This window comes from Pantherophis guttatus, chromosome 2, assembly GCF_059756535.1.
Source record: "Pantherophis guttatus breed Tessera chromosome 2, ASM5975653v1, whole genome shotgun sequence".
Taxonomy (NCBI): Eukaryota; Metazoa; Chordata; class Lepidosauria; order Squamata; family Colubridae; genus Pantherophis; species Pantherophis guttatus.
In genome coordinates, this window is record NC_142064.1 from 77,548,247 (window position 1) to 77,575,739 (window position 27,493).

General features: G+C 37.5%; 1 protein-coding gene across 6 annotated transcripts in view; it reads right to left on the reverse strand.

Moving 5' to 3' along the window:
* Positions 1-3,035: 3,035 nt before the first annotated feature.
* BNC2 (basonuclin zinc finger protein 2) overlaps positions 3,036-27,493 on the reverse strand; it is a 437,236-nt gene continuing 412,778 nt past the window's right edge. For 5 of the 6 annotated variants that reach the window (XM_034410486.3, XM_087886300.1, XM_087886301.1 and 2 more), the window contains one exon: positions 3,036-7,093. In XM_034410486.3, the coding sequence (XP_034266377.1) occupies positions 6,433-7,093 (661 nt within the window). In that variant the 3' untranslated portion in view covers positions 3,036-6,432. Of the gene's footprint in view, positions 7,094-18,711; positions 18,756-27,493 lie in introns of all 6 variants that reach the window. The other variant, XM_034410490.3, reaches the window with a different exon arrangement.

The window sequence follows — 27,493 nt, forward strand, 5'->3', positions numbered from 1 at the left end:
ATGGTTAAAGTGAATCAACTCAGAGCTTAAGATACTATGAAACTCAGCTACTAAAAGGCCACTAAACATGCTTAACCCCAGCCTTCATGTCTGAACAGCCAGTAGACTAGACACATAGTGATATTCATTATATCAGTACCATGATAATGTATTGGAGGGACATGGGGACATATGACATATGCCCTATGATGAAACGATCACACAAATGTCACAACTTCTTTATTTTGTAAGAACAGGGCTTTAAATATTACATTCTGAGCCAAGTGTTGTCATTCTGACATCATCACAGCTTACTATGAAAGCCACAGCTAGTATCTAACCATTCTAATATGGCTAGAAGTGTAGGTTTATGTGTACACGGAAAAGAAGATGACCATCGGCAAGGTGAATAAACTCAGTTACTGCAATGGAATGTGTAGATGACCTTGGGGGATGAGGAAAAGAGATCCTGCCTAGGGAGTGATGAGACAAGAGAGGGAGAAGCCCCCAGTGGCTTAATGGTCAGCGAAAAAAAACTTAGAAAGGATCCACCCTAGTCAATTAAAAGTGGGGGAAGGAAGTTTGAATATTTAGACTTGCAAGATTCTGTTAATATAGCCTTACAATAAAGTAGATTTAGCTCATCTACTGGTGTTTTCCTATCTGGTTTACCAAGGAGATCTGACAGTTATATTGTCAATCCATGTAGCTTGGAAGACCTGAATAACCAGGTAAGGGACAGATTGTCATGGAAAAAATCTATGTGGTTACTAGCAGTCAACCTGAGCTGATCAATCAACCTTCTATGCATGTTTCCCTGGGATTAAGTACATATAATTGTTGCTATTAGACTGGCTGAATTATCTCTTCCATTTATTAATATAAAAGAATCCTTTTTTTTTTAAGACCTCAAGGTTAATGGTGAAAATACAGGTTGGGATGGCAAATCTATGTCCCTCCTCTGTGTTTGCTGGAATTACCCAAAAACAAATGAAAAGGGTAAAAATAAATAAAAAATTAAAAAATAAATTAAATTAAAATAATAAAATAAAATAAAGTAAAGTAAAATAAAAGCCAGTCTGATACAGTGGTTAAGACACCAGGCTAGAAACCAGGAGAGTATGAGTTCTAGTCTTGCCTTAGGCATGAAAACAGTCTGGATGATTTGGGGCCAGTGACTCTCAGTCCAACTCACAGAGTTGTTGCTGTGCAGAAAATAGGAGGAAAGAGTACTAGGTATGTTCACCACTTTGAGTTACTTATAAAGTAATAAAGGCAGAATAACAATCTAAAAAAGCAACAAACATTATTTTGAAAGGAAATGATAGCCCTGATTAGAAGAAATTATTAAATGGGAACAACAGGAGATTTGGAAAGAAACGACGACAATCGGAAATGTACTCAGTGATCAGTGATTCACTACAGTGGATCTACAGTACAGTGATCTACTACAAAACTTCTCCAAATCTTTAGAGTTAAAAGAAAAGCACAGACTAGTCGATCCTAAACTAGCATTCTAAATATAACAAGACTTTGAGTACTTTCCCAAAATTTCAATTGCAATCTAGGGAATAATTCAGCCTAGCTGCTGAAAATGCTTAGATATTATTGATGCAAAATGGAAAAAAAACTACTTTAAAATTGCACATAGCAGGAACTTATTTCTAATTTTGGTTCATGCACACTTCTGTGTGGAACTTTTTTTGTTTTTTGTTTGTTTTACCAACCTGTTTCATTGTATAACCATTGTATAAGAACTGAATCTTGTGTAGGTATCTCTCACGTTATTGGCAGCTGGAGCTTTGATAAAAGCCTTCCTAAGCAATGAAGGGCTCAAAAACTTAAAAGATCTTCGAAGGTAGATTTCATTTCCCCACCCATCTTCTAAACTGAATTGGGACCACAGATTAAACTTCCAGGTTTTGTCCTTAGTGCTAATCTGTTGCAACGATTGTTTTGCCTGTGCATTAAATTAGTTGGGATTACAGATTAGAGCACATTCTAGCATCACTCATTTGAAGCTGAGAAGGTATAACATTACTTTATAATATTTACTTTACTAGAGTGCTTGTGAAATTAGCAGAACTGGGTAGAAATCTACCTAGGTAGCTGTGCATTGTTTCTGTGCATCAATGACAGGCCCTGCCCTTTTTAGGTGTGTGCAATGCAAGTGGCACATAATAAAAATGGGCAGATATTATGATCATGTCCACCATTTGAGATTATTGACAACCGTGTATCTAAGACTCTCTGTTTTCTGGATTAAGAGGGTAAGTACATTCACTGTTTCACTAAACTACTACCACTTTCCATTATACTCAGGTAGAATGAGCAAATCGTGTTGTTTTGTTCCTGGGGTCCTATTTTTTCTTTTGACTCATGAATCAGAGGTTTGGGGATGCACTGGGTAACAATAAAATCTTTTAAATTAATTTGGGACAATTCCTTATATTGAGGAAAAACGTGAGTCTTAACCAGCCTTAAAAGAACCAGTTGAAACCCTTAATGCAGCCCCAGAAGAACTGCAACAGAACTTGAAATAGGTAGTTTCTGCAGCCCGGTACTGAATTTGCAATTCACCCATCTCTAAACATCAATACCTTGCAAAAGAAAGAGAGCGAGAGAGAGAAAATGTTTCACAGAATTTCTGCTTTCCCATGGCTAGAAAGGCCTTTGGATACACACTTCCACAAGCTAGTATATGAATCGAAGATCACAAAGGCATGACGAATAGGTTTAAACTATATTTTCGTTGATACAAGCAGTCTAGAATTCCCATAGCACCTTGTCTTCTACTTCAAAATCTTGGGAGACAAGAATGCTAGCGTCTAAACCATGTACCTGTTCTTTTCCGATTCAAAATTTGCTATCATCCCGTTTCATTTTCTGTAAAAAAAACAGATGTCTGTTCGGCTTATTTGCTGAATAAGTTGATGATGTTCAAGTTTCCAATCTGCTTTACTAAAGCCATTTGACCTTTGTCAGAAACAAATGTAAAATGAGAATGCAGATCAGTGATTTATTCGGGAAAGAATTATTTATATAACTCAAGCATGTTTTTCATTAAAAATGATATTTATTTATACCATACATACTTCAAAAACAGTGTTTTTTTTCTTTTTTGTTCCTTAGATATCATTTAGCCATTTGTTTAGGTCTGTTTTGCCTTGTCAATATTTCTTCTTGCTTTGTTCTTACTATCTTGATAAGTGTTTGAAAACACAGTGCAGGACAATCATGTAGCACTACCGAATGTCATTTAAGTTTGAGAAGGATTGCACCTTTGCTTTCTCTGTTCCCTTTCACAAGTATACGACACATTATGCAGCATAAAACAAAACAAACCTCTCTCCGTTCAATTTTATTTTTTAAAAAGTAAGACTTTGGGGGAAAAAAAGAGAAAAAGACAAAGCACAAATAAAAAAAAAATCAAGTCAGCAAAAATTGTGGCAGTTTTGATGTAAACATATTTTTGATATAAACATACTTTGACGAACTGGTCAGTATTTTTCAAGAGTCTCTATGAATTCTGGAGATCATGTCAAGACTTACGCTCACTAACTGAAATCAGAGAAATGTGATTTGAAATAAGGCATTTTAATTAAGGAAGCTTTCATCCCCCACTTTCTTTTCTTTTCTTTTTTTAAACACGCATGGAAAATACTGCAGCTATTGTTTTTGCTTTGTTGTTAGGGAAAAAATACTTAGTATACAAAGGCACCAAGCTACTTATGATCAAGTTAGGATTTACATTAGCTGTGACTAATTTCTTCCCATGGCTTTAATGGGGTTTGGTCACCACAAACTACTGTATAGTTGGATTGGGGCCAATGAAGAGGAGGAATCGTTTCCGCTAATAAAATTAACAGACTGAGTTATTATACAATGAACAGTGGTTGGAAAGTACGTAACTGGTTCAACTCGAAGGCTGAAAACAAATAACCGTTTCTGGTTTTGCAGTCACAGGAGAAACTTCTAAGAAAGAAAAACATTTTCTGTGCATTAGTAATATACTACATGGGGGAAATACTCCTTAGGTATCCTTCCAAGGAAGGATTTGTTATATGACACATACCATCATGATCTTTACTGCCGAGCTTGAGCAAATATCATTCCCTCAGTAGGTTGGGGTTAAAGAGGCTGCTAGTGTGGCTTGCCACGCTCAGACAACATGTGTAAACACCAGAAACGGGAACAACTGAAATGGGTTGCTGTGCAGATTCCTCTCTGGTTTCTTCTTGGATGGTCATTCCTAACTCCACTGTGATTCTCTCCGACAAACCACTTTTGGAAAGTACAAACAACCAAAACATTGAAATTTGCTCTGGATCCCCCCCCCACTCCCCGATAGCTGTTAGCTTGTCTCTACTGAAGGATAGTCACCCAACCAAAATGAACAGCGCATATTTCCCAAGCTTTAAGTGCTTGTGCCGTTAATGGCTTTTGATTGCTTCTATAAAAACATGCCTTAATCAGTCTATTGCACCTTCCAGTGCGGACCAGTCAACTCTGCAGAGGCTGGTGGGTTTTTGTTTTTTTTTTGGAAGACAACCATAGCCCAAGTCTTCAGTCAGGAATGCAGGAACGTCTTCATTTCAGGAATTTTGAAGCCATCTCTTAAGTCACGGAGGTGCATAGGGAATGTGACAGAGATGTATGTCTTCCAAAACCTCACCTACCCCTCCCAAGCCTTTTTCTATTGATCTCTTCAGGGGACAGAAGGGGGGGGCAGGAAGAAGATTTATAACGCCATTGTCTTCAGAGCTTCAACACACCCTGAAAGTGTGCCGAATCAGTGTGGGTAAACACTCAACAGCATTACATCATACAATTGCATTTCCTGAATGTTGGCAGGGCAATTAGTTTTGGGTGGGGGAGAGATCAAGAGTGGCTTTGAGAGAACCACAATGCAACCTTTCGCAGGCCTCCAAGAGAGGAAGCCCACCCACCCCCCACAGACACCCTCCCGTCCCAAGTGTAATGGGGCTTACTTCCAGGTTAACAGTTGCTGGCTTGCACCACTTTCCTAAAAAGTTCATCCTCCCGTAGTTGAAGAAATTCCTCCGTTGTCTCTTAATAAGCAACTTCTGCTTTCTTTTTTCCTCCTCTCCTCTTTTTCATTTTTTTAAAAATAAAACTGTGGCCTTGCTTTGAGAACATGCATAATTTTTAGGACCTGAGAAATACATTTAGGTATGGTATTCCATTGTTCCCCAGTTCCTAGGATTGTTTCTTTTTTTTTTCTTTTTCCTCACTGCCACAACCTTAGCCTGCGGTTAATACCAGCCGATTCATATATTTTGGTTACTGAAAACTTGTGCAAAGTTGGCAGTTTCGTGTTCACGCCTAACAGGATTTTGTTCAGCATTTGCCTGCCATACTGACCAGACACCACTTGGAACAAAGGGTAGGGTTTTTTTTTTTTCTTAATAAGACACTGATAGTATGGCAATACTTTTAAGGGAAAAAAGGGTATGGATATTATTACACATCCCCACATCGTGTAAGAAAAAAGTGCATGACTGGATTTATGTAATCGTAACAAGACCAAAATAAAAACAAAACAAGGAAAACCTGTATCCAATCAGGTGCTCTAAAGCATGCCAGCACCTCCCCTTATGCGTTTCTAGCAGGTAGTTAAAAATGGAACTTGTGTTTTCTTCTTTTCTTTAAAAAAAAATGTGCACTGAAGCTAATATAAATGAATTGAGCTAGCCAGCAAACTATTCCCACCCAACCCCCCACATATCTCACAGCTGGATGTAAATGTAAATGTAAAACAAAAACAAAACCCAAACAAACAAACAAAGAAAAGGTTAAACCACCATCAATACAATTGTTTTACATCATGGGCCTTTTGAGGCTCAATATATACAAGTGTTAACAGCCATGCTTAGTTGACGAACCTCTCAAAGGTTTAAAATACACAAAAACAATTGAAGTTGTCCTTTTTCTCTCTCGTTTTAATATCTTTGCAGTGCTTTGTTTTTAGGGGTTTTTGTTTTCTTTTGTTTTCTTTTTTTTTTTCTCCTTTCCTCTTCTAAGATTGCAGGCAACAGTCATTGATGGAAGAAACAGTCTCTTTGGAGATGACCACAAATTTTATAACAAAAGTGAGTTTTAAAAGGTAAGTTCATTTGTTATTCTTTTTTTTTTTAAGCAGTGGAAATGTTATCCCAGGTTAAAGATACTATCCCAACCCACATAATTTTTTTTTCTGTTAAAAAAAACATAACAAAAAACAAAGGAACAAAAAATAGGGGAAAAAATAAGGGGGGCAGGAGGAGGAAGGAAAGCACCCGGTCTTTTTCTGTTTTGTTTAAAAAAGGAAAAAAAAGATATATATTTATATATTTATATTTATATATATTTATAGAAGAGTCTGTAAATGGCAATTTGAAGAAGTATAAGGTCTTACTTTTTGAGCTGGCACTGACCGTGTCCATCTCAGGATTAATCTAATGAAGTGAAGGGAATGTTTTTATGCAGATTCGGGTTCTGACTGTGGCGATTTCGGCTGCGGACCGAGGAAAACATCATGTTGCATCCAGGGATTTTACATCTGTGCATTTCACGTAAGTGTACCGTCTTGTAATGCACCCTGAGAGTCCCCTTGTTGCTGTACATTTTGTGACAAATGTTACACATGATCCCACCGTTATTCATGGAAACGCTGTTAAACATGAGAGACCCCGGGACTTCAGCACTCAAGCTGACCCCTAAGGCTGCAGCCTCAGTTTTGTGTGATGATTCCTCGCTGTCGCTGACCCCATCCATGTCATCCAAAAGGATGCCCTCGTCGCTTCCTGCATCTGATTCTCTGGAAGAATGAATGCTACTGCTCGACTGGATGCTGGAGGTGGTGCTCAGGTCTAATACCATGTATTCTTCTGACATGCCCCGTCCGTATCCATTCAAGTGGGAGTCCTCGGTACCTGCTGGGGAGGAGGTGTCTTCCCGTAGATCAAAACCCAAATGGGGTGGAGCACCATAGATCTTCATCAAGAATTCATCACGAAGGTCCTTGCTAAGGGAGGGCTGAGAGGAATCCAGTCCCATGTCATCCAGTTCTTTGGTCAATAGTTTACGGTGCAGATTTATATTCGCACTGTGTCTGGGAAAGAGAAAGAAAAGAGATAGGGAGGGAAAAGAAATATGCAATATGGATTATAGTGCAAATTTTGGCAATGGAATAAAAACCGTAACAAACAATGTTCATGCAATAACACAACTGTTGCTCTTTTTTTTTTTTTAAGAAACGCAAGCATGACAGTTCAGACACCATTCCTATAAAGGCAAGATGCTGCAAATCCACATGAATTCAATCCCCACTTTTCTTGTATGGTTATCATACTACATATCAGGCTAATTGGCAGTGTGATTGATTACTACTTTTCTTTTCAAAAACATGGTGTCATATGAACTAGTGGGGAGGATATTCGATGGAATTTCTTTATCAAATCACAGCATTGGCTCCACTGGTTCCAATTGATACATGTAACCATAGGAACCAACTGGGAACAAAGGATAATTAGAAAAGAATCTTGAAATGGATTTATCCTCTTACCAAGAAGAGAGGGGGGAAAAACTAGTATTTAAGAACAGGATTCGTTAAATCTGAGTGAAACAATTTTTAAAAAATGGTAGGGAAAGAAAAGAGGCTATTTTACAAGGTAGCAATCCATGTGTGGCTTTCTAAGTTACTAAAACTTTGCTGAGTCATGAGGAGGGACTTGTTGCTATGTTGACTATATAGCTCATTCCAAATTATCAAAGTCCTGGGGCAGAAATGTGGAACTATTATAGTTTTGATATATTTTACCTTCTCACTCAACTAGTCTTCGGTGTTTAGTATATTTTGTTAGAAAGACATATTAGAAGGTGCCAAAATATCCTACTGAAACCTGAAACTTTGATTTGTGCAAGTTCTCTTCTTAACATTATGCATATCATGGGCTATCTGCCATTGTCTCCAGTCCAAATTCTAGCAGTCAGCGTGCACTTGACATTCCGTGCCAAGTCACATCATACAATTTGTACAATGCTGGTAAAGCCATGCCTTTTTCTAAACCCAGCTCTATTTCATCAGAAAACATTTGGAAAGGGAGCAAGACACTTAATATCTTACAAACCGGGGCTTCCAGAGTATGAGGTCACTGAGTAAACTGAACCAACATGCACAGTCCCACAAGCAGTAATTGTGTATTACAAAATAAATTCCTAAACTTTGATGGGGCAGCCAGGAGAAATCCTCAAAATTTGCCCTGCCATATAGAACTAAAGCAGAGGGCATATATAAATCAGCTGTACATTTACAAAGATCAGAAGTACAACTGACTCAGAGAAAAGATTTTAATAAAGAACTTTTTTTTTTAAAAAAATCCAGTTTCCAATCCAGCTACAGCTACAGCTACAGCTATAGCTATAGCAGAATGTTTTCCAGTCCGAGAGTGGTTGGCAATATGCATTTCCAATCACATTACAATGTAGAGGGAAGTGCATGCCTTTATCTTTCTCTTCTACAGTAGTTCAAATGCAGATCAGTGGTGAGTTTCAAATTTTTTTACTACCGGTTCTATGGGTGTGGCTTCGTGGGTGTGGCATGGCTTGGTGGGCGTGGCTTGGTGGGCGTGGCAGGGGAAGGATACTGTAAAATCTCCATTCCGTCCCCAATCCAGGGGAAGGTTACTGCAAAATCCCCATTTCCTCCTGATCAGCTGGAACTTGGGAGGCAGAGAATAGATGGGGGTGGAGCCAGTCAGAATTTTTACTACTGGTTCTCCAAACTACTCAAAATTTCTGCTACCGGTTCTCCAGAATTGGTCAGAACCTGCTGAAACCCACGTCTGATGCAGACCATGCTGAATTTGATATTTGCTTGATGTTCAGATAGGCATTGGAAAATTGAGGCAAGTTTGGATCTAAATTGGGCTGGGCAGTTACTAACTGCTTCTGCACATGACTGTGCCTTGCAGGATCGGGCTGACTGAGTATCAACAACCAAAGATCAGGGAATTAGATTCCTCACAAATGAAAGCGAATATACATGTCCCAGGATAATGTTGCAGGATCCAATCTGAGTCGGTCACCAGGACTAGAGACTTAGTCTTCCGAACTTTCAAACTCATGCTTTCGGACTCGAGAAACTAAATTTCTGGTTTCGGTGACAGACCCAGATTGGATCCTGCAATTAGATTTCTTTATGTAATTTGCACATTGGCTGTCAAATAATATATCCGCTCGTTGTGTATCTCTCAACTAGCCATCCCAAAATGTACCCACTTGTGCCATAAAATGAAAGTTATTTTTTCATAGACAAATAAATAGAGGATGCATTATATTTTATTTATTTATTTTATTTTTCACATTTTTGAACCGCCCATTTCCTCGGAGAGGGAATCTGTATATTGTCAGGATTGATTTGATTCATTAAACGTAGCAGGGCAAGCTAACAATATATTCTCCTTAGGAAATGAAGGATGGGTAATTTTGGATCCCAAATAAGAGAAAAAGCTACTGAGAGATACATCCAAGGAATAGGGTGGTAGGTGGTGGACAGGAGGAAGGCAACTTTATCCACAAGAGTGAAAGTATCATTTCATATCAAGTACTGTAGCACTGATTTAATTAAAGAAGGGAGTTACACTATCCCCAACCCTGCACTTATGAAGGCTGAGCTTACCTTGTGATAAGTTCAGCTTTCTAATCTTTTGCAAAAGGAGGAGGAAGGCAGAGACAGAGAGAGAAAAAGGGAGGGAGGGAGAGAGAAAAATAGGAGATAGAAAGAAAGAGACAGAGAGAAAAAAGAAAGAGAACAAATTCACATTCCAATCCAGTCACATCTGGCTTTTAAAAAAAAATGAAAAGAGAATCTTTAAACAATAAAATACAGGCTAAAAATGCTTTGGCTGTGAGATCATTTTCTGTCACCCATCATCTCGCTTACACTGTTGTCCTGATGGTTGCTGGACCAACTACACAATCTAAAGCCATAAATCAAATCAGAGAAGAAGAAAAAAGCGCAAATATGCGTTGCCCACATTTTTCTTCTGAACAGATCCATGCAGGGTTCACATACATAAATGATCAAGAGAGGGACAGCCTCACAGCCTTTTCAGCAAAGGGATTTCTTGCCCATTTGTCACAGGATAAAGAACTCAAAGGAAACGTCTCAAAGTAAACATCGGAAGCATTTTGCTGTGAACATCTGAATATGGACTGTATTGCCAATTATACTGTAGCATGTCTTCAACAGCAGAAATGTGTTTGCTCCTCTGATAGCATCATGCAAACAGAGGTTGGAGTGATTCCTCCATGAACAAACCACATGACAGTTTCTTGCCATGGCAACATGCTTTTTTTTTTTTCCAGAATAAAATCAATTTGTTGCACATTGACAACTACTATACACAAATATCTTGTCAGTTGTTATGTTTGTAACCTGTATTGTCTCTAGAGAAGCTCAGGACAATATTTTAGCTTCACAAGTACATTGAATAAATCGTAAGCAAATAAATAAAACAACACACACACATGCAAATTAAAAAGTCACATAAAAGTTATATACAGGTCCTCTGAATTATAGTTTAGCAACCCCATTTATGCCAGATTTACACTGAGATTAGGGGCTTTGCCAAAGGGTCTCAAGAGCTAAGAGAGGAACTGAAGATAGATTTCCCACAACTACATTTGTAACTCACTGCAGTACATGAGCTCTGCTGTGGACTACATGAAATGATAAACATTAATGCAAACTGAGCCTAGATTATGTGGGTTTTTTCCCCGCTAAAATATAGCACAGACAAGGTGCCTTGTCTGTAAATGCAGCTAAGTTGTCTATTATTTAGTTTCCTTCATTGGCTGCAGGCAAAAACAAACAATTGGATCTATGTGGGAATAACACCAAGAATTTTCTGAATACAAGACATAAATGTGTATTAATGTTGCATCATTGGGGATGCAAACACATACACAAAAATCTCCCTCCAAGTAGAAGTGGCTGCTTATTTTCCTTGATGATGGTGAGTTCAAAGTTGCAGCTGGCTTCGGCTATCAATAGAAAGTGATGCCATGGCCATTGACTTATCATTTACAGCGCTGACTATCAGTAATCCGATTAAGCTATGTACCAGCCCTTAATATCTGTCAGGCAAACAATGTGCAGAAATGTGTGGGCAACTTCTGGCACTCTTTCTGGCAAGGTCCTTTTTCCGCTGTCAGGAGTAGCATTGGCTTCTCCTAATATAATTACACTGACTTTTATTCAATTAAGTGTCATTCCTAGCTTTAAAAAAAACTTGCTTTATCAACTGATTCAGGTGTAATGCAATAATCAGATGAACTCATTTGCAGGGGCATTAGCTCTGCTGTTCATAACTTTGGGATATGAGTTCATTCATAGCAGTCGATTTCCACTGTGCAACTACAGTTCACAAGGACTGATTCTCTTCCATTAGTTTCTTCATGTATATTTCTCGTATTGAAAAATAATCTTTCAGTTCATATTTAATGGATTATTGGGAAGAAAACACCTTGGATTTATTTGGATTAGTAGTTTTCTTTTTCTTTTTACATGTTCAGCTTTATAGCAAAACTGTGGAGTTCAAACTGGCTGTGAAACTGGCAGGACGCTGAACAGTAAGCTGTATCCAGATTTTAAGTAGGCTTATGGGCTTTAATCTTCTGGGGACCATATTGAGTGCCATTGATTTTAAGCATGACTATATTTGGATTGTTATATAAGGTACCCTAAAATACAATTCAACTGTATGCCAGATAGATATTCTATATGTTGAAATGGATTTCACATGTGGGCGACTCATTCACTTCAAAGCAACAGTCAAGATCAAGTCCTGAAGCTCTTGATCCCAGAATGTTCCTATAAGCTTTTCTTGTTTTCTGTTATTTTCTCTACCGTCCCAACGGTGTTTTTTTCCAAAAGGCAACTGGATTTTGTCAATCTTGGTTTTTTTCTTTGAAAATGCTGAACTGAAGAAGCTTCTTGGATGAGAAGTGAAACATTTTCAAGGGAAAAAAAAACAAGAAAGTTCAGTCGTCCTTTGGAAAAAGCACCTTTGGGACAACCTTGACCTGAATGATTGATAAACTCCATAGACTTTCTCTACTGTTTTGAAGGTCTGGTAAACTGGAGTATGTTAGGAACTTCTCCCTTCTCCCAAATCTAAACACAGGAATTGCATTTTAATGTCATTGAATGAACTCCTTGATCTATCATACTTTGCATATGACAATTCTATGTAGAAGCCCAGCACTATCAACCATTCTAACTTGTCTCCCCCAATTACTGACTTACTTAATAGATAAATGTTTTATCTACTATTTAGTCCTAAGAGTAATCACTGCTTATTTCTAAGCTTTTCTAAGGCACGTGGTTATTCTTGGAGCTTTTAGCTTACTTAATTTTAAGTATTTCATTAAAGAGAAGCTTGCAAAGATGTCTTCAGGCAAAAACTAACAAGTGAAAAATATCACTAGTCTTAACGAAAATTTTGGGAGCTTCCCTTAGACTCAGAATCCCTGAATTTGTTTTAAATTTCACTGTGGTTTAAAATCTGGTGGCAATTCTAAATCTTTCCTTTTTCCTCTGGCACAGTTTTGACCATGAATTTCCCCCCGTTTTTATGATCCATGGCCAGCCCTTGCTTTTCCACAATATAAGAAGAAGGAGAGCCATTCTGGCAATGCAGCTGTTAAAGAAAGGAATGATTGCAGCATCCAAAAAGCTTCAAAAATTGTTACCCTCTCTTGAATTGTTTCCCTTTCTTGAATTTAGAAAGAGGAAAGTATTAAATACATGAAAGAGAGTGTTGGTTTCTTAAAATCTTGTTTCTACCCAAGTCACATCCACTATTTTTTAAAGTGCAGTACACAGCTCATAGACAAAGTGTGCCCCATAGCTAAGAAAAAACAACTATAACAAGATATTTACTTAAGTATGCCTCCTACACTAATATTACTAACACCAAAGTACAGGCTCATCCCTATTATCTCTTAAATCCTGCTGCTACAGTACATGGGGAAAAGCAAGAAATGTTTATTAAAGGAGACCTAAATTAGGCAGGACTACTAAATACGGGCTGAGTTGGATATTCTGAACCATTTTGTTTTCTTCTAACAAAGTGGTTGACCAGATTTCTATAGCTCCGATACGGCTGCCATGTCTAAATGCAAGTTAAGGAACTATAGTTCTTCAAATATTGCAGAATTATACCTTCCAGAGCTCTTCACCCTTAACTATGCTGGCTAGGGTGCTAGTCAGGGTGGTATTCACTTACCTTTGCTACCTGTTCGCAAATACGAGCGCACACGTTTTACTCACATGCGCCACATCCGCGCATGTGCAAATTGTCAAAAACGGGACATGATGACATCCAGGCGGGTGGGCAGAGCCTCCCGCAGCCACCACTACCGGTTCACCCGAGCTGGATAGAACCGGCTGAATACCACCATTGGTGCTAGTAGATATAACTCAGAAACATGAAGATTTCCCATCCATGATATAATGCTTTCTAACAAAAAAGATCTAGTGTCAACTCTGGAGCTGATCTGACTGAGGCCATTTTGAGGTTCCAGGGTTGCCACACTGGAGATGAGAGTTAGGGAGGGGGGAATAGTGATAGCTGGGGTTTTGTAGCCAAAACAAAATAGTTTGCCCTGTGAACCAAGGACATTTCCACAGGTGGCTGAAGAAAGGAAGACTGATGTTACCAAGCAACCGGGTTGTACCCTGATAGGACCATGTGACTGATTGTTTGAGGAAAAACTTCTACTTTTAATTAGGTGAAAACCGTGGGAACATTTATTTATTTATTTATTTATTTATTTATTTATTTATTTATTTATTTATTTATTTTATTATATTTCTATACCGCCCTTCTCCTGCGGGACTCAGGGCGGTGCACAGCCGAGATAAAACATAACATATAAAATTTAAAAAACAGTTTAAAAACAATTAAATAATTTTGGCCCAGTAATTAAAATAACCCATTTAGTTTGTTTTCACCAGCCTGTGCCAATATGATATATCCAATAAAACTATTCTTTGAGGAACCTACCCACTTCGGAGTTCTATTTGCTATGGGTGTATTACTTGGAACCAGTGGTGAAATCCAACATTTTTTACTACCGAGTCTGTGGGCATGGCTTGGTGGGCGTGGTGTGGCTTGATGGGCGTGGCAGGGGAAGGATACTGCAAAATCTCCATTCTCACCCCACTCCAGGGGAAGGATACTGCAAAATCTCCATTCCCACCCCACTCTGGGGCCAACCAGAGGTAGTATTTGCCAGTTCTCCGAACTACTCAAAATTTCCGCTACCGGTTCTCCAGAACCTGTCAGAACCTGCTGGATTTCACCGCTGCTTGGAAGCCTCAGCTCCTGTAGGAAAACATCGGTGTTTCCCAATTCTGTCGTAGACCATCGGCAGCTGGGTTTCCTGGGCTGAAGTTCCCTCTCCCCCGCTTAGCTTAGTTTGTTTACCTGGAACTAAGACGATATTGTTTGCTATATTTTATAGTCTTATATTTTCCATATCGGTGAGTAATATTACAGCCAGAGATGATTGATGATTAAGAGTTAAAGGCAAATAGCATACATCTTTGAAATTACTCTATGGAGACTGAAATCAAAATTTTAACAACACTTCACATGTGTGTTCAAATTCCCACATTGCTTTTCATAGCATGGGTAAAAACTGGGCAGGATCTCACTAGAATGGGTTTACTGCTGACCCTCAGGCTCTCTGACCTGGATCTATCTTTTCTTTGATGTTGTTGCTGGTTCATATGCATAAATCAGTGACAAGACAGAGCAAGGAGAAAGATTTCTCCTTCTAAGTAGCGGTTCTCCTTCTAGGTTCATTTGCCTAGAGGAAGCAGATGAATGGAATGTAGAAACAATGACAGAAAGCAGGAAAGGGGTCATACATCTTCCTCAGGGGCTTTTTAGATTTGGAACTGATTCCATAGAAAGCTTGATAAATTTAAAGGAGAGGTCTTTGCAACTGTAAATTAACAAGTCCTTATAACTAAATTTCTTGGAGACCTTCCTTCAATACTTCCTACTTCATTAACATACAAGGCAAAGTATTAGTGTGGTGAGAAATATTATGGTAGTGTTGATAAAAGATTTCTTTAGAACAAAAACTTCATTTTTAGAAATGATATCTGAATATATTAAAATTACAGTATAACTACACTAAAACAAATCTTTGAATAAGGTGCTATCAACATTTCCTCAGTTCATTATTTTAAACCACAGTAGGAAGTTGTACTAGAACCAGTAGGAATGAGGTTCAATTTTAACCATGGCCATGGAAGATCATGGGGTGATTGTGGGCCCTGTGGGCCCCCTCAGGCCTGTTGCTTTAAGGGGAAGCATGAAAGAAATAGAGCATTGTAGGCCAGCTTGAGTTCCTGAAGGTGAGGCAGAATCTAAATCCAAGACATAAATAAATCATACAAATACTTAAAAATATTAACCTAAACATATCATGAAGTTTAGGTACTTTCTACCTTTTAAAGAACGTTTATTTCTGGCCTTTGCATTTTTCATATACTTCCTCTATAATGGTTATTGATTCTGATACGTAATTACATATCTATTGAATGAATTTGACTAAAAACGATTTAGCTTATATTTCTATTTTGTGTGGATTGATTTTTCTTTTTTCAAATTTAGCGATAGCAATAAAGAAGCAGCTTAAAAATAATATAAATTGCACCTCTATAGTTATGGGCTAAATTCAGGGCATCTTAATCTTTCAGATTTCAATCCCTGGAGGTAGGAGCCACATCTGATTTGTAGTGTCCTCTTTACTTCATTTACCACACACTTTGTATGTCTTGTGTTGTAGCCCCACTGAATTAATAGCTAATTTCCAGGGAATGTGCACCTCCAATGAAGTTGTGCCACTTTTTTGTTGTAGAAAAACAGGGGAAAGCAACTTTTTTGTAACTGGGGGAACTGTAGTTTCAGTTTTATTTGTCTTTATAGGCCAGGGCTATAAAGGGCTAACAATTTTTCATTTTAGTTTTAAAATTTACCATTCTTCAAAAGAAGACATCCCCACTTGTCTTTTCCCCCCAGTTTTTCCCATGGGACCAAGTCTTTTAACACGCCTTCATTTCAATTTTGGAGCTGGGTTTTTTTCCCCCAAAACCCCCCAAAATGACTGTATGACTATAATCTTGTTGCTTGTATCCTTACGATTTATATTGATATTGTTTCCTGATTGCTTATTTGTACCCTAGAACTACCCTAAGTGTTGTACCTTACGATTCTTGATGAACTTATCTTTTCTTTTATGTATACTGAGAGCATATGCACCAAGACAAATTCCTTGTGTGTCCAATCACACTTGGCCAATAAAGAATTCTATTCTATTCTAACCCCCCAAAATAACTGTGATATGCTTATAGGAGAGTTAACCACACTGATTTTTAAATTATTTATTTATTTATTGTTTTACAGAAATCTTGGCAGCTTTATTGGGGGGGGGGAATGAGATTTCACTGTTCCTATTTGATGATTTGCTGCTAAATTTTGGCAGAACTATCTTGGAGCTCCAGGGACAACAGAGCATGCAGACCACAGGCGACCTACCCTTGTTCTACAAAATCAAGAAATCCTGCAGAGTATCGGGGTCAACAAAGACTTAAACCAGCACAACACAGATCCCCAGTGAATAAATCTCAGTCTCACAAAACATAACATATATCACAAAACTAACAGCTCCAAAGGCTCCTCAAAGGAGACAATAACAATTAAAGCAGTTAATACAATAGATAATATTTATCAAGGTACCGTATTAACATAACCTACTCATTTCTCTAACTTCCTAAAAGTATATTGCAGCAAATGTCCAAAATATCTGACTCTGACATATGGATTCTGACATTCTCAACTTAATTCCTCATACTCCAATGTATACTTTGAGACATTGATTTGAAATCCTGAATCTGGCAGTTTTGGCTTTGCTTCACTTCCAGTTTTCCCAATCTTAAGGCCATCCATTGTTATTTTTTTTAAGGTAGTGTTAATTTTTCTAGGCATCATGGGTTTGTGCAGAGTGTGCACATTTTCCCCAATCATTTTCTGAATGCAAGTGATCTAAATCCTTCTATTTAGTTATTACTTTGCAGATATATAACCTAATTTCTGAAAACACTACAGCCCCGGTACATAAAAAAGGTGCTGCAAAGTTAATAAAAACACAACTCTATGCAACTCCATATTCAAATCAGAAGCAGAAGTGTAATCTCTTCCAATCATTCACTTTTTGGCTTTTTCTCAGCCAGCCCAGTGCTTTTAAATCTAGGAAGAACTCTTGCTCGGGAGAAGGAAGAGAGGCACTCAATGGAAGGGCCTGAATTTTTGGCCTACCTGGGGTGGTTTTGGGAGCAGGGCAGGGGGAGGAATGCATTCCTAGAGGCTTTTGCAAGTATTAATGGAATTCAACCTGGGGGATACTTTTCTTAAGCTTATGATGTTCTCTGAAGGTGGCATCTGTAGCCAAACACAGATCATATTCATTTCACTCTGGAAAACTGCACAGCTAGATCCACTGACATTCTCAAATCAGTCACTCTTCTTGTTACTGGAAGCTTTCTTGATTTAGGCAAGATATACACGGGCTTTAAAGAAGAAAGAAGGAAAAAACAGCAGGGCCAATCATACTGTAGCAAATACAACACAAGACAAAAAAGTAAGGGAAATCATTTCGGCATCTGACACGTTTTCTGATTCTTGGGAGAATTTAAATGTTCTGCTTCTTCACTGTAGCAGGCATGTATGTCTAATGCTGTAGATATGTGTCCTCCAGAGTTAAAGATTGCCTAAAATGAAATTTGCTTGCCTTTAGGTATGTAACATACATCATCAAATGCTCCTTTCCCTGCATTTTTGGCAAAAGTGGGTGGCTAAAAGACATTTACGCTAAAGCCAAATGAATTGCAGTAGTTTGGTCTTTGTTTTGTTTATCTTTGCATATTTACTTTGGCCTAAAATTCAAAACAGCTTACTAGAGGGAATATTCATGATGCAGTTCACTATTCAAGGTAAATAGTTGATGAATTCCTGGAGAAGATCAACAACATAAATACAGGTTCTAACTATGTTTTAAAGTTATTCTGTGAAATGTAAATAAAACAAGTTTGTTTGGTTTTTTTGCTTAAAAAAGTGGCAAACCTTCATGCTTTATATTTAACTGATTGCTTTTTACTTTTTGGCCACAGTAGTATAAGACCAGGAAGCCTCTGTACAGAGCAACATGGTATGATACTTTCTTTCCTGTGTGCCATATATACCCTGTTTTCCCTGTACTGTTGAAATCATAATGATAGTATGATAATAAGAGTTCGGCTAATTATGAATAGAGGCTGAAACTCTGAAATAACAAAAGTATTTCTTATCTTGGTTTTCATGAATTCTCTCTTTAGTCCTGTCTTTTCAACCCAGAAAAAAAAAATGCTATCCAAATGAATTTCACAAAAAAATATATGTGCATCCTCTTCTTTCCTGCAGGGTTCAACATCAGATGTTTTCATAACTGATGATGCTTAATAGGAAGGATTTTCATTACTCCTATTTCAAGCCGCATTTGCTGACAGAATATTGAGCCCCTCAATGAAATTACAGTTCAACCCCCAGCACCATGAGTAACATTAGTCACTAAAGCTTTTACAAATGGCATAGAATCTGAGAAAATATTAACCTTTTATAGGGAGAAAATCCAAAAGGTAAAAAACAGTTCAGCACCTATTAAAAAAAAAAGAAGTAAAGAAGCGCTTATTAAATGCAGGAAATGAAGAACAAGCAAAATTCTTGCAAATTCAAGACGTGGAACTTAAGTCATTACCAACCCCTTTCAATATGAAACCAATCATTCACACCGGTCACGAAGGCAGCTCCCTCTCTGCTCAAATTATTCACTTGGAGATAAGCTCTCACCAAACTCTTTAGGGGTTTAGCTAATTTACTGCACAGATATGGCACGTCTGTTGTAATAACAGGTAGGATGTGTTGGGGTGGGCCATTTATCAGAATTAGGTGTCTTTCTCACTCTGCAGTGAAGGATGCTGCTGCCTCCGCTGCTTCTCACTCTCTGGATTCCCCCATCCCCTTACGGCCCATAATGTGGCAGGCAAACAAAATTGACAGTCTCTTCTTGTCAACAAGGAGCAATTCTCCCGAGGAGCCACTTAGCTGTTGAGGAGGAAGCGATGTATTAGCGTGCCTGTCCCAGGAATGTTAATCATCTTCTGAGCTCCCTCTGACTTTGACATGAGCAAAATCACCAAATTTGTTTACTAAATGAATCGTAATATGCTAATAAGAGAGCGTGACATATATGGTCAAGCCAAACAGATGGTTTGTTTACTCCACTTTGCAACTTTATAAATGTTGTAAGTCGGGAAACGTTGGGGAGAATTATTGGGTATAACTGCAGAGGCGGCTGAGCCGTTTGCATACAAACAGCTCAGAGCCGGAGCAAAGGGAAACCATTTTTATCCCTCAAAACGCTCCCAAGCATTAATATCAATATGACATCTGTGCTGACTGCGTGTATTCCCCTGGGGCAAATGGTTTTTTTCTGAATTTACCAGGGTATTTTCTCTTGACTGGGCCTTTTTTGTCTGCACAGCTTCTTGCAAAATCGAGTTCTCCACTCTAGCAAGGCTTGGAAATTCAACACATACCTGTTGAGGTGTTAAATGAAATGATGCTGATGGTGTGAACAGAATTACATTTTTCAACAGCTGAATGTGCTCAAGGTCAAGACATAATCTTAATATATTATTATTGTCATTCGTTAAGATCAAAAGACATTACAAACAAAAAGCATTACCACTGGACCAGTTGCCAGAGTTACTCCCAAATGTGGAACTGTTGCACTTCAAGCTCACACTTTACAAGCTGGCTTGATGCAAACTATCTCATTATAAAGGAAGAAAGCGGTGGTGGTGGAGAGACAAAAAGTTTAGAACACCCCAAATTAGTCAGTGTCATATAAAGAAAAAAAGGGACCAGGCTTTGCTAAAATAAGCTAAGGAATGGTGTAGAATATGCACTGTGTTTAGAGCACAGCTTTATACACAGTTGACAGCAGGCTAACCTAATTATAATTAGCAGTCCTAGCTACTGGTAATTGTTTGAGATTATCAATTCTTTCCCCGTCTCCAGAATGTTTGCAAGCTATCTGCACACAAGTGATTCATACATACCTGAAGAGAGTGGCTTCAGTGGCTTTTATGGATCTTCTGCATGCCATCCATGAAAGGCCAAATTCTTTTTTTAATGAATACCAATTCCTGAGATTTATTGCATGGAAGATCATTTGAACTCAGTGGTTTTTAGAGCAAAATACTTGGTCCAAAATTCATGCCAATTATTCTCCTAAGAATATTCTCACAATATTTAGGAATTTCTGAATTCAAGCTCCATGAAATGGAAGAATAGGTAGGTCACAAATTTTTAGAAAGAAACAGGAAATAAATTTCCTGACATCTCCATCCATAGTATTTGACTCCCAAGTCTATTGGCACTAAAGCCATATGATACTATAGACATTAATGTGCTTCCTACATACATTTGTATTATAGCTTCTCTGCAATAAATCTGTTATTTTCTGGTTTGAAATACTAGTTTGTGCTACTCAAAAGGCAGTTATGCTGCCTACATACATCATTATACCACAGGAGTTACCAACCTGGTTTAAGGAATTGCACAGCATGTTGATAAAGAAATGACATATATTTCACATTAACCAGCTGGAGTAATTTCACAAATTGTGCAGAAGTGCTCACATACAGCTTTTCCAAAGAGATTATAACAATGTCTTCCATTTCTGGAATGCACTGTGAGTTGAAAAGTTTATTCACATGTGTGTATGTGTATGCACCTTGACTTGGTTCAGTGCCTCACAGCCAGAAACACAAAATGGCTGATGAAAAGCATTGAGTTTATTTGAGAAATGGAACTGCATGTATTCTGAAGGCTCAGTTCAAGAATCAGTTAAGGAGTGATGAACTTTGAGAAAGTTTTGATCTATCTTGGATTAAGTTTATTATATTGGGAATAATTTAACCATGTATTTCCTAGTTAGAAAGGAATTTGAATGAATTATGTAGACTAGATTTCAAATTACAGGAATAACATTAAAAGTCAAAGTTCTTGACTTGAAGTGACATTTTAACAATGAAGTGTGTTGTGGCCATGAAGAAACAAAATCTGACAACTAATTTTAAAAGTTAAATATTGTATATTTAGATGCTAAACTATTTTTTGCAAGTATTTACATTGGAATAGTGTGGTAATATTTCTAAAGCACTGCTAGTTGCATACTGGTTTGATTTCTGATCTACTATGTTTCCTTATGCAAATTTTAAAAAATATTTTAGTAATTGCCTACCTAAGCTTTAGTAGTTGATTATCAGCAGAGAGATATATCTATGCCAGTTTTGGTCCCCAACGTTTAATGGGATTGCTCCATACATCTCTTGTTATTGGATATTAAATTTGAGAAATTTTGATTTGTTTTTTGTTTTTTAAAAAAACTATGCCTCAGAGGCCAAGTAAAGAGGAAATAAAAATTGAGTTTTTGTTCTAAGGCTACTCTGAAGCATGAACTGTAAGCAACTGTCCCAGACTGATGCTTATATCACATCTACTCATTCCTGACCAACAAAGAAAATTTCAATAAAGTAGTTTCACTGCTTTAACAGCAGTGAGCTTTTGGGATTGTCAAAGTGCAAAGGCTTTTCCAAGGAGAGAAGGAATCAGCAGCTGAAATATAATTAACCTTCCATTCTCAATGCAAAACTGCCACACACACAGGGGCTCTGCAGTCTGTTAGTGAAGTTATAATGGCCAACATGCAGAAGGAAAATTGGTCAAAAGTTGGCAGCTGCTGTCATATTTTTAGAATTATGATTAATGACACTAATAATGCAGATGATTACTGATATGTGTATCTCCTGCAGTTTATCATATTGCACTGGCTGCCTACGTCCACAATAAACACGGTGCTATCATTTACCTCTTTATTGAAGGCAATCCTTTCTCTTGTGAAGAAGCACACTCTAATTACTTTGTAATGTTTTATGTCTCAAGCTTTTTACAGCTCTGGACCCCAACAACTGCTTCATATCTACTATTGATTAATTACAGAATGTTTAATCAAAATTTAGAACCTGATGTTGTCATTTATAAGCTTCAAGACTGCCAAGGTACTTAAGGTCTCCTTCCAGATAGAAATAAAAAGAGAATGCTAGGTTCAAAAAAATCTCCCAAATATGCAAGCTATCCAAAATCTTCATCTCTGATATTTGGAGATGATTGTTTTTTCCCTTGGTTTCTGTCACATGCCATTAAAGTTTCCTTCTCTTTTAATTAATTTTTGAACCCAATAGGCATTTTGCATGTCTGACATCAGTATGCTTTAGTAGAGACAAAATAAATGCAGTCCTACTCTTCTCTAATATCTACACAGCTTATATTTCAGTCCCCATGTTTTACTTTTAAAATGGTTTCTGACTTTTGGGGGAACAGAGGCATGGAAATTCATGATTTTCAAGCATGTTTCTTTAAAGGGAAAGTCTTTATAAATGACAACACAGTTTTGAAGTGGTTAAACAAGTAAAAAAAAAATCAGAGACAAATACATAAGATTTTTTTTTAATGTGGATTTTTATGGCACTGTCATACAACTATTCACCGTTGAAGTTAAGTGTTTTTTTAATACCATTACTGAACTGCTGAAATGGATGCTAATATAGCTTGGAGTGCTAATGTCAAGTCCTGGTAATAAAAAAGACAGACTGCTGAATGAAATAATTTCGAGTAAAAAAAAAAAAAAGTAGGAGAAAGAGAAGAACAAAAGTGCTCTCGCTTTCCACTTTTATTGAATTGGGACTGACTGAGCCAATTGCTTTAGAAGTCTGTAAAACACAATTACTACTGAGCCAAGTGACCCTGCTGTGCCCCCTTTGTGACTGTATAGGCTAAAAAGCCTGTAGAATAAGTGCTGTTTCTATATATGGTTATCAAACTTCTGAGGTTTCTCCAGCAGAGCTGCTGCCTTCCGAATTCACTGAATGGGCACCCTTTCTTAAGAAATCTTGAAACTCATGGTGTGCATGGTATCTCACGAACTTCTAAAATGTCTATGCAACTAATCATGTGATTCTTCTCATGCTCAATCTTTAAAAAGACATTTCAAGGACTGCAGGCATAAACCTGTATAGAAACAGTCCTTGAGATGTACAGACATACAACTTGACTATCTTTTTTTTTAATATATATTTTGATGTCAAGTTTAATTATGGGACAAAATGATTGAGATGAATGAAATAAAAAAAAAAGAAAGAACTATTCTGGCAAGGACTTCAAAAAAAAAAGTAAAGGAACTTCATAACCTACAACTCAACACTTTTGGAATCTATCATGAATTTCATAATTTGAAATTCATATCTGATATGGAAATTGGAATTTAGAAACTTTATAAAAACGAATAGCTACCAATGCAAAATGTTCAAGTGAATCCCAGCCTGAGCTTCTTTGAATTTCACAGGGAAAAAAAGGCTTTTTTTCAATTAAGCCTATGGTTTATATATCTGTAACATACTAAAGGTTCCCCCGCCCATGTGTGATAGTCATTTCCGGCTCTAGGGGCAGTGCTCATCTCCGTTTCTAAGCTAAAGAGCCAGCGCTGTCCAAAGATGTCTCCATGGTCATGTGGACTCAATGGTCATCATGACTCAATGCTGAAGGCGCATGGAGCGCTGTTACCTTCCCACCAAAGTGATCCCTATTTTTCTACTTGCATTTTTTTTACGTGCTTTCGAACTGCTAGGTTGGCAGAAACTGGGACAAGTAACAGTAACTCACCCCATTACACAGTGCTAGGGATTCGAACCGTTGAACTGCCGACCTTCTGATCGACAAGCTCAGCGGCTTACCCACTGAGCCACCATGTCCCATATGATACATACTACTAGGGCAAATTAAAAGTTTTTGTGGGGAAAAGCTTTTCTGTTCAAATAAGAGTTCACATCTTTTAAGGGAAAATATATGTTAGACAGTTAAATTCTCCTGTATTAAAGAAAAGATCTCAATAATGCTGATCTTAGAATATCTATCTGAAAATTTCTGAACCTAGAAAAGAATCAGCTCCTTTCAAATCTCATTAAAAGTATTTGCCTCCCAAAGCTCCAGTTTAGGACTGATATTTTTTACTAGCCATTGATATTTAGTTGATATTATAGTACTGTCTAATAACTGCTCATTTATAGAGCAATAAAGGCAATGGGATACTTCAGTAAACTGTAAAATGCTATATAAATATTGAGTTTTTAATATGGGGTCTTAACAGCTATTATTTGCGGGGGGGAGGACAGACTCACAGAAATAAAAGATGTAAGAGTGATACGGCATTGACCTCGGCATCAAGAGAAGATTTTTTTTCAAGACCACTTTTTGGGTGGTGGTGTCATATTATGGACCTCTGTAAATCTAATAAGTAATTCTGATTTAAAAGAAAGGGTGTGGAACATAGGACCCTGATTTAAATGTCCTTCATCTATGGCTTTATTTAAGGAGTGCTTTTAATAAATCTCTCACTTCTGCTGACCACTCTAATCTTTATAGCATAATATATGTTTAGTTCCAATCCCCTACAGCCCAAACTCACCTTTTGAAACAAAAATTCTCCTATTCTAATTCTATTCTATTATCTTCTTCTGTATCAGTATGCATGGTCTTCATTAAATTTCAAGGAAAGCACCCCCAACTCTCCGAGAAATGCAATTAACATCATAATTTAGTTTAAATTTCCTGCAATATCAACTTATATGACAGGATGGCATTGGTTAAAAAAATGTCTGGTTTCAGTCAAATCGCTTCTAGTTGTCAACTTAGACACTGTTCTAACACCGCAAACAAATACTTCGTTGTTCAACTAGCTTCATTATTTCTCTGCTTACCCTTGTAAGAAGAATGGATTTTATACAACTTAAAAAGCTTGGTCCTACCTCATCCTACTTCCCTTAGCTTTTCGGGAAGGCTTCGCATTCTGCAACTACTAACATAGCAATGGCTTCTATATTTTATATTATACTTTTCAACTATATCTGCAAACTGTTTGCAAATCACTAAGAGAGATTTAACCGAGACCACGTGGGGGAAGAAAATCTATGTGATTATAGTGAACTACATATGCCTTCATCCAGTTAAGAAAAGGCATTCACTTGGGGCAGTGGATGAAGAATTCTGCAGTTCATTTATCTCCAAACAGTCACCGAGGATCTCAGATAAAGCTATCCCATTTTGCCAAGAATTTTAAGAAAATAGAATTCCCTAGCCGCTTTCAAACCAAACTGTTTGTGGAAGAAGAGGAATGCAGCAGGGAAAAAAAAAAAAAAAGATGCAAAGCCAGCCATTATTTACTTCTGATTCCTTTTCTTATGAAGTTAGAAAATTAACTAATCACAGAAAGAAGACATTATGAACAGAAGACACTGCCTGATTGCAGGGTTGATTTGGCAAGGCAAGAAACAAATTCCTCGCCTTGCCGAGCAGTCCCGACTCGCCAGTGAAATGGCTTCAAGCTACAGCACAACTGAAAGTGTGCCTGAGGATGTAGAGTTTTCAAAAAAGAAAAGAGGCACTTCTAAATTATTTTATTAAATTGTTACGCAAGCAGCTAACACCTTCAAGTACTATATTTTCTCCTATTAAGTCACAGTTAATTACGCATGCCTTTAAAGTCACCACCACCTACTTTAAAGCACCTCCTTTCTAGAAGTACTGATGGGCTCCTCAAAAATCGCATAGATTTGTTCGGAAAGCAGTTTCCAAAAGTTAACTTTCTAAGTTTCAAAAGCTAGCGGGATGAATGGAAAAGGAGGGGGGATGGCTGCTGTGGTGTTTAAGAGGTGATAACAGGAGGTAGGTAGTATTTGTTCACATCTTCACCTTTGTTGATAATGTATGCAGTGGCTCATCGGACGTATTTAATGTTAATTTATTCAAGCACACCTGTACAGGGCTGGAAGTCAGGTAACTAGATAAGCAAGTCGCATGCTTCCGCTTTCTTGATCTAACTACCCAGAGGCCTATATCCACACAAATTTAGTTCTGGAAACATCAGCAGATTTTAATAAACCCAATCCAGATGTCTTTCTCCATACAAATCAAGGAGTTTACAAGTTTAAATCTGGACTGATTTAACTAGCAACCTAATGGCAGAATCACACTTGGCACCAATAGTTGCCTCATATTTATTTATAAGTCACCCTGAGCAAATATTATTTTGTTTTTAAATTTATTCAGGGGGCTGAATCACCTTTCCCACCTTGCAGACAAACACACATGCTTTTTGTTCTGTGAAAATTTAAAGAGAAATGTTAACAATTAGCATCCTTTACTCAGAGAGGCAATGCATCAAGTTCCTTCCTTTGTAACTTGAAGCAGTTAACCGTGGTAGTGCAGATGTATTTATTTTACAGGAATCCGGGAACTGAAAAAGTGAAGTACCATGTCTGACCGTGCAGAAGTCGTGACCTAGACGCAAGTAACAAGGAAGACTTACACTGCCAATTGCTGATAGCATTAGAAAATGGATATTAAATTATTGGCACGTTTCATAACGATTAATATGAAAGATGAACGTTTCTTCAATGTTTAAATATCTGAGAACCCCCTTGTAGGCATCTAGCTCTAAATAGTTGCAAAGTCTATGGCCATCCTAATCTCAAATAAGCCACTGACAAACTATATCACCTACCCATTACTTATCCAAGGCTTCTCTGAAGCTGAAGTTCAAGATTTCCTTGGAAGACGCCAATTTAAGTAAGACCCTGTGTTTTTATTAAGGAGCCCTTGGGGTCATAATGAAAATCATGTTATCCATATGACAAGTGGGTAAACAAGAATGGCTAGAATCAAAGCCAGTTATCAAATTCTGCCATTCTGAATGTTCAGGTCCATAGTTGTTAAAGCATATTGAACAGGAGAGGAGGCCGTATGCCTTGAAGAATAAATAAGACGTTAGTGCAAAAAGTATAATCAGTGTTTAACATTTAAGTCTCTTTTTATCATTTTTAATGTGATATTTAAAAAAATAACTCTGCATGGTCACAAGCTTATTCTTAGTGATAACTGTCCTCTTTTTCTATTAAGAATTTATTTGTTGAAAGATTACATTATATTTTCATAAATATGGTTATGCACCATTGAAAAAAGGTGCAATTACTACTACAGAATAGTAATAGTATAGTATGTTGGATTTAATGGTAAATACAGTAAATAGTATCTTAGATTGAATGATAAGATTTGACATTTTTCTGTACAAATTACATTGGAAGTGTCACACTTCTGTTACAATATGTTAGAATGGTTTCAACTAGGTTCTAACGCCTGTTAAGATGATTTAAGTTCACTCCCTTTCAATTATTATTCCTCTACTTATTTGGTAATGAAGTAAGACGCTGTATGTT